General features: G+C 36.2%; 1 protein-coding gene across 1 annotated transcript in view; it reads right to left on the reverse strand.

Annotated features, from left to right (window-relative positions):
* The window catches only part of ube2o (ubiquitin-conjugating enzyme E2O), a 68432-nt gene that overhangs the window by 18612 nt on the left and 37468 nt on the right, over nucleotides 1-12352 (reverse strand). Inside the window, exon 8 of the mRNA XM_052600703.1 lies at nucleotides 770-920. Coding sequence (XP_052456663.1) covers nucleotides 770-920 — 151 coding nt within the window. The remainder of the gene's footprint in view (nucleotides 1-769; nucleotides 921-12352) is intronic.

Genomic DNA, 12352 nt, shown 5'->3' on the forward strand with positions numbered 1-12352 from the left:
CACAGTGCTTAAAAAGAAGCAGTAATTGTGTCCCCACTGGATGCAACAAACGCCTCGTTTGTAATGGGTTTTATTGGTTTGGTCTCGACTGATGTCTGGATCACGAGTGAATCTTTCTATTTATCCGGATCTTAGTGAATCGGTCGAACCAGTTCACCAAATCTAATTGAATCATTTGAAATGGTTCACATCTCCAGTACGCACTAATCCACAAATTCCTTAGTTATTTGGTTTATAAAATAACCTGCCTTACACTCCCCCTCTAACGTGAAATAAACCAATATCCTGAGTTCTTCAGTTACTCCGAACAGTACATTGACTGAACTGCTAAAAGAGAACCAATGAAGGGATGTGCACGAGCAGAACAGCTAGTCTTGTGCTGCTGGCCTGGGATATGGTATGTTAAGGCACGTAATATTTCTGTCACACACTTGAGGCATTTGCAGGCATCACAATGCACTGGATAGCTGGCCAATCAGAGCACACCTCGCTTTTTCAGAAAGATGAGCACTGTAAATTCAACACGTTTTATAAAAGGGCATAGAGGAGAAACAATGATGTACATTATATGGAAAATAATGTGTTTTTAGAACCTTAAACCGCATAAACACATTGCATTACACCAAATACACAAAATAATTGTCTTTTTAGCAGCATCATATGAACCCCGTAAACTATACATATATATATGTCTACTTACAACAAAGAATGTTTAAAAAAAAAAAAAAAAAAAAAAAAAAAAAAACAGATATGGCCAAATCAACTATACCTTTCTAACAACAGGGTCCTCAGGATGAGCAGATGCCCCCTCTGGCCCCTCACAGGTGATCCGTGTAGTTTCACTCTTGGCAGGAAACACATACAAGGCTCTCTCTCCAAGCTGCCTTTGAGTATGATCGAAGTAGCCTAGTCGCTTCACCCTGAACATAAATCAAAGAGAAAATGAGTGAATGTGAATGAGTGAATCTAGAGAAACCATCTAATACACAGCACTCAGACAAGTTGTTGCTTAAGTAAATCATACTTTATAGCATTTTAAAGTTTCCTGTGCACTTGAGTATTGAGGTGTGCTACAAAAAGAGTTGTCAATTCAGGGCTTGAAAATGTTTAAAATTCCCTGGTAGCCCTTCAGGCAGGCATTCTTCATATTTTGTTAGCTCAAAATGAATTTAATTAGCTCAAATAAAAAAAACATTAGCTGAATTTCTTCAGCAGACAAAAAACTTCCATGATTGTATTTTTCTTCAAAATAATAATTCAAGAGAGCAGGGGTGAAACAGATCACATAACTCACAGTACGGATCATATTAAGGATTTTAAGTCACGAATCGGATAATTTTCCAGATGAGCAAAACAGTTCTTTATTATTCAAAGAACACTTATTATTTAAAGAAAACTTTAAGTACTTCTTTGATACCACAGCAAACACTAGTAGCATAACCACAGGTGCCAATTTATGTTTCTGCTGGTTAGTTGACAACCTCCATAACACCCACCCCCCTCACCCCATGTCAATAAAGTTATAGGGGGGGGGGGGGTGAAATGCTCGTTTTCACTCAATATCCTGTTAATCTTGAGTACCTATAGAGTAGTACTGCATCCTTCATAACTCCAAAAAGTCTTTAGTTTTATTATATTCATAAGAGAAAGATAGTCTGTACTGATTTTTCCCAAAAAAACACGACCGGCTGGAGGCGTGATGTGTGGGCGGAGCTAAAGAATCACGAGCGCCAGTAGGCTTTTGCATTGAGAGCGTTTGGAAGCTGTGACTTTACGTGAGGACAAAACCAACCAAAACAAACCATGACTAACAGTCAGATTCAGCGTATATTTATGATCCAGAATCAGATCCAGAGGCTGAAATTTAACAAGAGCAGCATCAGCAACAACGTCTCTATGTGGTATGTACTGAAGCTGTATATATTTGCTTAGCGGTTTTGGAAAATGACTAAGTTCCACTTTGTCGTCTTTTTTTTTTTTTTTTTTTAAGCTGTACATGTGGACAGTGCAGTTTGATGACAACATCACATGGAAGCTGTATAATAATATACGCAAATCCGTCGTCAAACTGGGCCTTGTTTGTAAAACAAGCATCTTCGAAATGCAGGGAACAAACACAAACACTTGCACAACTCCGTTGATGCTATGTAAAAATAAACTCCATCCACTGGTCCCTTAATGCTGTTTTTTTTTTTTTTGGTAGTCTGTGCAGGGTTGTCTTGCCCTGGCAACCAAAAATACACTTCTTTTGTGACATTTCACGATGCTCTCGCTCTGATCAGTGAATGTCTGTGCTCAGCCTCTCAGTGCTCTGCTATACAAGAGCGTGCGCTCTTCCGGCAGAAGTGCCCTTAGGACCCATATAAGGAAATTCCGCTCCATCTAACGTCACACAGAGCCATACTCGGAAAAAACTTTCCGAAACTTGTGACAAACCGGAAGGAGTATTTTTGGATAAGAAATACTCCTTCAAACTTACAACTTAATTTTTGAAACTTTGTCAATGTTTAGCATGGGAATCCAACCCTTTAACAGTGTAAAAAACTCAGTATGCATGAAATAGCATTTCACCCCCCCTTTAACATTAGCCAGCCTTGTATCATGATTATTATTTATCAGAGCTGTTGAAACCAGAGATTTAAATCATTCCAAATAAGAATGTAAGTGTGCTCACCCCATTTTTGTTTGTAAGAAAAAATTTGATTAGATTTCATATCGCAATATATATCGCAGAAAAATAAAATATCGCAATGTCATTTTTTCCCAATATCGTGCAGCTCTACTGTGCATAGAGATTTTCACGAAGGAAATGAACAAATATCCAGCTCATTACATTCCTAGTGCCATATAAAACTCCATGTTATCGCCTAAATATGAGCTACTGATAATGAAATCTGCCCAAACATAAGTTTTATACAGGCCCATTTTTATACACAAAAAGCGTTCCCTATACAATAACTCAAAAAAATTCCAACCCCTCTTAGTTTATCACAGTCTTACAAAGTTTTGTTATAATGAGAGGATTCACAAGCATAACTCGGAACTGAACAAAAACATGAATATGCACAGAATAGTTTGCAATCATGGATCAGCGTCTCTTAACATAACTAATAAAGGTTTTTTTTGTTTGTTTGCTTTCTTTTGTGAACCATCAGTAATAAATTAAGAACAACTAAATTACAAGCACAGACAAATACATCAGAACAAAGTTGCGAATAAGATATAAAATATATTAAATATAGATGAATCTTTATTAAATTTGTGTTTTCAGGGAACTACACTAACCATTTCCACTGGTGGCACTTGCGCGACTAACTTTTTCAGTTACTGGCGCAAAACATGATTTGGTTGCACAAATTTTGTATAGTAAGCCGCTCTGGATAATAATGAAACTGTACTGCATTCAAATGTGGTTTTTATTTTACTTGCCATCTTTTAAACCAAATGCCTTCTTGTTTTATTTCTTACAGTACACACAGTGCACTGCTCTGTCTTGGTACCTTAACCCAGAGCCGTAACTGGGGTTAGAGGGGCCCTGGTGCAGGTTGTACAGTGGGCCCTGTTTGAAATTGTTTAATATTTACTGTATGTTCGTTCTATTTATTTATTTGTGCTATTTGCACAATGTTTACTTTTTTTTTTAAGTTTTTAGGTGTCCAGAAACTCATTTAAAATAGCACTGCATAGTCTTCACTGTAAAATAAAATACACTGTCAAACCAAAATGTATTCAGACACCTTCAACATTTCTCACATTATCACTTTTCTTTGTTATAGTTTAGAAATTGGTAATAAAATATGACAAGAACGAGTTAAACTGTCTCAGAACTAGGGATGGGTATCGTTAAGATTTCAACGGTATTACTACTTACAGATACTGCTTAACTTTAACGGTATTCTTATCGGTACTTTGTGTTGTGTTACTTTGTGTTGTGTTAGGCAGTCAAAAACTTTGCATTTCTCTGTCTGCAGATAATGCACTTTTGAAAGATGCTTTGACAGATTGCGTGTGTTTCCGCCCTTACATGAAAAATTTAGTTGCACTTATGACAACCAGCGTTGTCTGCATCAACTCTAGTGAAGTATAACCACACTTTGGAACGTTTTGCTGTCTCTGCCATCGTCAATATTTGTATTAAGCAGCAGTTTTCGTAAGTGGCCATTCACATATCGCGTCTAAAAACACGTGGAAAACGCTAGGCACGCTGGTTTCTGATTTTGTTTCCCCAAATCCTTTGGCCACTTGCGCTCCTGAAAAGTCTGCCGTTGCTAAGCAACCATGACCTGCTCTCTCCATGAAGACGCGGAAATTTCAGCAATAAATAAATGGATTTGCAGCACTTAAAACTGCTTGCAGTAGCACTGTTACTAAATTAATTAAAAAATCCACATACAGCTATCAGCTGTTCCTTTATCTTGACCGAGCTTTCAACGTTGTTACAGAAAAGGTGAAAGACCGCGTCTCTTCCATTATGAGCGCACATACTGCGCGCCTACATTTGAAATAACGAACTTGAGTGCGCAAAAGACGCGATATGTGAACGGTCCCTTATGCGTGTGTGTGCACCGCGCACGTTCTTGTTGTGTGTGTGACTGACAGCCTCCGCGGCGCGCATGAGAGATCTCGCAGATTTCACAGACAAACGTCTTAATAATATCGCAAATTAGAAATGTTTGGTAGGATAAAATGTGCACGATAACATTATTAAGCAAATCCCTTCGCCATCGTCACTCTTTATTATTAAGCGGGAGTTTTCATACTGTTATGTCTGTGTGTGCGCCGCGCTCGTTGTGGTGTGTGTGTGTGTGTGTGTGTGTGTGTGACTGACAGAGAGCCTCCGTGGCATGAGAGATCTCGCAGATCTCACAGACAAACATCTTAATATGATCGCACATTAGAAATGTTTGGTGAGATAAAATGTGCACGATAACATTATTAAGCAAAAATACATAGTACATTAAATTTTTCCCCTCCAGTACAGAAAGCAGAACCGATACCGTCAGATCTTACTGATACTACGGTCTTTCATAATTTAGCCCCGAGGCCATTTTAATACCGGGTGTTGGTACCCATCCCTAGTCAGAACAAATTCATCTTGATAATGTCAGATAGCTTTGATAGAAAGATATGTTAATGGAATCAACCAAAACTTCAGACAACTGTCAGTATGACAAGCAAGCAATGCTTAATTTTGTTCAGTCTGTGGTGTGAAAAGGTTGCATTAGCAATTAAAGAAAGAAACACTTAAGCAAAACATGGTCAGGTCCCTAAGGTGTATTTATTTTTAACCCTTTCGAGTCGATTAACGCATATATGCGTTTTGAGTCATTTTCACCTGATAACCCCGAAAAGAACTTAAATTACACTCTCAGTTTTAATCGTACAGATAAGAGCAATACATCAATCGAATCTGTAAAGGGTCTAGTTTTTTTTGGATACAGACATAATAACAAAAAACCTTTGTGCACTTATAAAATAAAGATAACAAACAAGGTGCGCTGTCTACAGTCTTTGTCTCCGCTGATCGTCATGTACAAACATTTCATTAAAATGAACTGTAACTCCGTGAATACTCAACGAAGAGACATGAGAGAGATATCTATAGAAAGCCTGGAATGTCTACTTTTAAACTAAACTGTGCTGCCGAAAACAAATATTCTGAGATAAAGTAATCCATATGAAAACAACGCAATGTCTGTTTTTCATATATCCGCTCATTATATCTAATGTGACCACGCCCCCGCGCTGAACGCGCTATTCAGATTCAAACTGAAGCGCGCGGCTTGAATACGCCCACACAGAAGAAAAAGCAGCCAGACTATTCTTCAAGATTTTATTTTATTTTACTGTTTGCTTCGCGATGAGAGGACTAAGACATAATTCACCCCAAAAAGATGTGATGTGGTTGAGGATTTGAGAAATGGATTTCCTCAGAAAAAAGAATGAAGCACTTTATTCAGCAGAGATCATAAACATGAGTAAGTCTCTTTTTATTTATTTGTACTAGTTTTCACATAACGTGTAAACATTTTACTAGTTAGACTTTTTCCAAATACTTTTTCCAAACTATAATTCCTGACTAAATGTATAATCAAGTGAAACATTATGAAGTTTCAATAACAATATACAATACTATACCATTCAAAAGCTTGATGTAAATAATATAAAAGTGACAAATAGAGATAACTCTAACAAATGTAAAAACAATGCAGTTCTTTCGATTTATTCCCCCTAAAAAAACCTGAAAAATATTATCAGCTCTTTTCAACATTAATAATAATAATAATAATAATAATGATGATGATAATAAATGGGGTTTATTTGGTAGAAAATAAGATTGTTAAAAGGATTTCTGAAGGATTGTGTGACTAGAGAAAGGATGCCAAAAAATTTGAAAGTCAGCTTTGATTGTTCCTAATAAACTGTTTAACTGCTCCCCCAAGTGGATATTAAATTATGTTGTGGGATAATTAAATATATTCTTAATAAACTACAAACATAAAATTATATACTTTTATTTTGTTCTCTTTCTTGTAAGTCCTCCCTCAGAGTGGCACAGTTGAATGAGAGGCTCATTATGCACCTCATAATGCAACTCATTATGCGGGCCTTTGTCTTCTCAGGTGTAAATCACAATGATATTCATGATAGTTGACGCCTACTCGCATATGACTTTTACCAACAAAAAGTGTTTTAGAAAATTTAAATCAATATATTGTTTTCTGTGAGTGAGTAAACAAGATGATTTTCACATCATTCAGAAAGAAAAATTCTAGGCTACAAGCTCCAGTTCTCAACTTTTCCGGCAACCAATTTTATGTATGTGTTTTATTGCCTTATTCAAGTGATTTAACATTTTTAGTCTTTCACTAACCATGCATAACATTTTTTTTCTCAAAAATACAATCATGTACATGCATGGGTTTCACATATTATTATAGCCCAGTTTGTGCTGATTACAGTGATATTAGACTTTACCCATTTAGATATTTATAAGAAACTGAAAAAAGCACAAATGTCAGGGCATGACAAAACTTCTCAAGGCCCCAAAAATACCCTTAGACTCCAGAGGGTTAATATGAATTTCACTGGTAGTCTACAGTATGAAGAATTTTTTGGTAAAATATTTCACAGTTTGCTGTATTTTGCTATACTCACTTACATAAATGAACTAGTGTCCTGCACCCACCAGTAAAACAATATAATCAATTATATCAGATTTTTAGTTTGACTGTGGATAAATTCTTGTAAAAACTACAAAGTAATTCAATCGAGCACTGAGTGATTTACTTTCATTTTCTTGGATTAACATTAAAGACACCAACAGCAGAGCAAGTAAATTAGGCCTGGACACTTTAAGAGACAATCCAATCCATTTTAATGATACACATCCAATTTCTTTCCAACTCTTTACTTTCACTTAAGACATAACCACAGACTTTTCAAACACACTTTCCAAAACAGGTATTTTTATATATTTAGTATGTAGGCCTATTTGTCGGTAAAAGCAAGAAGACTTTGAGACGCGTCTCTGCGTGCGCCCTGAACACCGCGTGCTGAATTAAGCTCTTTCGCATCCTTTTCTGTTTGTTTAAACTGCAATTTGTATTTGTTCGCTCAGGTGCAGGAGGACGAGAACGTCCTGAAGGAGAGCTCGGTTCAGTGTTGCTGTCTGTGAGACATAGCTCTCTCGTGCGCACCGAACAAAGCGCGCGAGTAACCAGCTACTCAGTTCAGCTTTCCTGCATCACGGGGCTGAAGCCAACTTGATGTGTTGAATGCTCAGAGTACGTTATAAAACGTATTTTTAAAATACACATTTCTGTTTTAATAAATGCTCATAGTAAATCATAGCATATTGCATAAAACATAAGGTAGGTACAAAAATAATGAGTGATACATTTGCAACCTCATAAAAATTTATGTCGCAATGTAATTTCAACAGGTCGCATATGCGACCATTTTGGTCGCAGTGTAGTTTCCTGTGAAGAACTGTTAATAATAAAGATTGAAATTATTGGATCAGTTGTGCTCCTATTTTGTGGACTACTTGATGCGGCCCAGCCTGACCCAGACTCTACCTCCAGCGGCCCCCCGGTAAATTGAGTTTGAGACCCCTGGTTTAAAGCGACCACAATCGCAAACAGTACAGTCGAGATCTCATGACAGACACAGACAGGCTGAATGATGCTTTCATTTAGATCGCTAAACTACAGCTTGTTTGTTTTTCAGATCATCTGCGGTGGCGCTTTATTCAACTCATGAATAATCAAAACAATTATAATACTTTATAATACTTGCGTATATGTAGTTATAAGTTTAAGAGTATGATTATTTATAACACAATGAACACCATATTAAATTACTTCTTTTACAGTATAATGGACTGTATGATATCTTGACATTGTTTAAGATCTGTACATTATCTTACTACAGCTTGTAAGTGGTTAGATGTTGAGTGCTATTTGAGTGTTTCTGTGGCGCGAATGTTAATTAATTGATGTGAGCTTAATACTCCTACTGGAAAAAATTCAATGTTTTATATGGTTACATTTTATTTTGATGGTCTTAATCGACTAAAAGCAAATTTGGCACTACATGCCAACAAACTCTCATTAGAGTATTAATATGCTTAAGAATAGTTTAATCTAATATGGTAGAATAAGTTGACATACTTGCATTGGCACTTACAGTATGTCAGTTTATCTGTTGGTTGACATCAAAATAAAGTGTTAGCATATATTTACAGTAGCACAAATACTAATACTCTAACGGTCAACTAATATGACCGTTAGTTGACATGTAGTTCCAGAGTTTATCATCAACAGCTGTCTGATAGTGTTTTATTTGATTAGTGTTTTAAAATTATTGTTTCGATACCGATACCTAGTCAAGAACTGCGATTTCGATACTTTTCCTGAAAAGGGAAAATACACTCAAATATCATTGCAATTAATATAAAAATTAATTAGAGCAATGACAATGTAAAGAAAGAATACATTTAGCCGCATTATTTCAGTTATCATAAGAAACATAAGAGTAATACATTTATCTTGATTCTGAACTTTGAATAAAAATATGAACAGCGATTATATTAACCCCTTACTAGTAACCCCCCTTTTTTGGCATGGAGACCGAAATTACATACCCAAAATAAAAAGGTTTCTGCTCATGATTCTTTCTGACTAGATACATAATCAACCTTTGTTCACAAAGCTGACACTTTAAAGTTTACTGTTCAGGAATCAGAATCACTCAGACTGTTATGATAATAGAGATATATAAGCTCAAACATAAAAACTAAAATAAAAATATTAAAAACATATGTTTTAAATGTATTTTACAAAATGTTGATGTAGGAAATGAGTTTGGAAACACAGTGTAGCTAAGGCCACAAGTCTTCCAAGACTTCATAAAAAATTTCATAATCGAATCTGTAAAACTGTGAATTTTATGAAATATTTTCTAAGGCCATGTCATGTGTGTTTTTAGAGAAGGCTAATCAGATTGATTTATGGCCCTTGTCATCTCTGTAAGATCTCACATGTAAACATTCCTGTGCTCTTTGTGTATGTTTCACTGTTGAAAACTGCCCGAATCATGATTGTATTGTACTCACCAAACGGTTCTTTCACACCTCCGCCAAGTATGACACATTATCCGCATTATTCTTTTATCATTATTCTTTTGTTTTTATTCCACCTTTATTAGCCTTGATTGTGGTTTTTCAGGCTTTACAAAGCAACAAAGCAGCGATCTCACTTCAGTCTCTCTTTGCATTTAGCCCTTATTTATCAAAAGTCTTACTATAAAAATACAACAAAACATTTTCTTACGACCTTACGTGAATTATTGAGACAAAAATGCATTATGAAGAAGAAAAGCACCTGCTATTAGTAGCATTGGTGCTAACGTTAGCATCAAGCTACATCTGACAATTTATGAAATTATTAGTACACTTTTACTCAAAACTCACTTTAAACCCCGATCGAGTGTTTATATTATACTGTTGTAAAAATATGTTATTTGTAGCCTTTTTCATCGCTGCACAAGTTAGCATTTCCGATGTACATTTTCGATTTTTTTTATAAAAATGCCCCAGATCTCAAGAAATTCTCATACCAAGCTTTACTATCGTAATCGCGGGTTTATTATTCGGATATTTTGTGTGTACAGAGGTGTTTCAGTGTTGTTTTGGCCAGATAACTACCAGGAAGTGTGCAGGAAGCATGTGACACGATGGGGCGGTGTCCAGATATGAAACTCTAAGATTGACGTTTGAAAGACCCAATCAGAGTCTGAGTCACACACCGCACGAGCTGTGACTACTGCACGCACACACAGATCGCTGGGAGAGGCTGTTTATCATCTGATCGCGTAAATCAGTGGAAAATGAATAGAAATGACGATTCTGTCTGAAGAAATATGAAGTAAACATCAGTAAATTATATCCATATATCTCCGCAGATATGCATCTTTGGTCTAAAAATCCTTATTGACGCTGTTCAGTGAGTCTTTGTGAACACAAATAAACCGCTGCAGACTTGACTGAATATGAGTGAGTTGTGAATTTCTATTCAAAATGTGGCATAATACGGATTTATTATTTTGCACTCCTGACATAAATCACTAAATATCTTTCACTGCAACAATGTTTTATCAAAATATTGGTCAAATATCGAAGCTTGAGTCTTTAAACTTTCAATTGATGCACAGTTTATCCAGATGAAGTAAGACAGTGATGTTTAATGTGCTGTGAAAGTGAAACAATAATAAACTGGGGCCGTCAGCGATGTTTGCACGTAAAGGGGTTAAACAATGTTTCTGAACTCAGAAGACTAAATTTCAAAATATAAATAATATCAATTTAAGCAATGGCATTCGAGTTGGAAAAAAAAAGCAAATAAAATTTAGCAGCAATATGGTAACTTATTCTGTCAGCTGTGCAACCTTTTCTTTCAGAGGAGAAAACTCAGCCGGTGAGCTTTATTGAGCATCATCTTTTTCTACCAGTCGTGGACCGGCAGCCACAGTGTCACTTGTGCTTGCACATGCAGCCTAGTGATGCGCGGGTCTGGTTTTTTTCCAACCCGTGGGTCCCGCTTTTATGAAATTATTAGGCCCGCCCCAGCCCACCAAAAAAGTACAATTTCCTTACCCATCCCAACCCGCGCATCATGGAAGATACGTTGCTACTTAGACCTTTGTATTGTAATCTTATCAAAGAACCTAATAAAATATGAAAATATATATTCAAAATATTTAATATAGGCTATATGAAATTGCACTAGTGATGGTTCGTCCGTGAACGAATCTTTAAGGTGAATGAATCATTCTCGTTCAGGTAATCCACTGACTCATATTTCTCATTCACTGAAGTTCCTCCCTCCACAGCAGCGCACAAGCTGGGCGCTATTAGCAGCACATGCGCAGCTCGTGAACAGCTCTGTGAACGGTTTCATCCTGTCAAAGAGTTACTCAAGATGTGACGGAGCATTTGATTTGTTGAATGTAGTGAACCCATACGCCCTTCACTTAAAGAGATCGAGAGATCTTCTCATTCGTGAACGAGTTTAATGAACGGATACATCTCGTTTATAAATTAATGTATACAGTTTCAGTGAGCCCAGCATGTAAATCAAGATCAGCAATTAGCAGATACAAAGCACAGTTATAGGTGCTCTGCAGATACGCTCATTTTCATATTTAGCACACAGAACATAACTTTAATCCCTTATTAATGTGAATATTATATATTAACTGTCTGACCAAATAATTAAAATGTTAATTATGCAAGAAAACCTTGTGCTTTGTTCATCTGAACAACTTATTTAAACGATTAAATGCAATTATGCACACATTTTTAGTAAAGCCAAATCAGTTTAGTAAAGCCACTAATGCAGCCTTCTCGCTATAGTGCTTTGTTGCTGCTTGCATGAGGAGAAAAAACAAAGACGTCCATAGGGAGGCACTGGAAGCGGGCATTGCACAGACCACCATGAAATACGTCTCTTACAAATCTGGGACGCAGTCATTCTTTGAAGTATCGATACTAATAAATTTAGGTATCGTAACGTTTTTTAATTTCTGAGAATCGCGATACTTTTGAAGTATCGGTGCACCGTGCAACACTACTGTCTAAAGGGTACCATCATAATAAACTGACATTACAATAAAAAAAGTTCAAAGCAAATGTGTCATATAACATATTCATCTGATCAGTTATGTGATCTTAATTTATTATTATTATTATTATTACTACTACTACTTATAAGTGGTCTTTGACTACTTTAAGTAGCATCAGAAAAATGGCAAGATATGACACTTATAATACATTATAACTATGAGAAAT

Source organism: Carassius gibelio, chromosome A6, assembly GCF_023724105.1.
Source record: "Carassius gibelio isolate Cgi1373 ecotype wild population from Czech Republic chromosome A6, carGib1.2-hapl.c, whole genome shotgun sequence".
In the NCBI taxonomy this organism is placed as follows: domain Eukaryota; kingdom Metazoa; phylum Chordata; class Actinopteri; order Cypriniformes; family Cyprinidae; genus Carassius; species Carassius gibelio.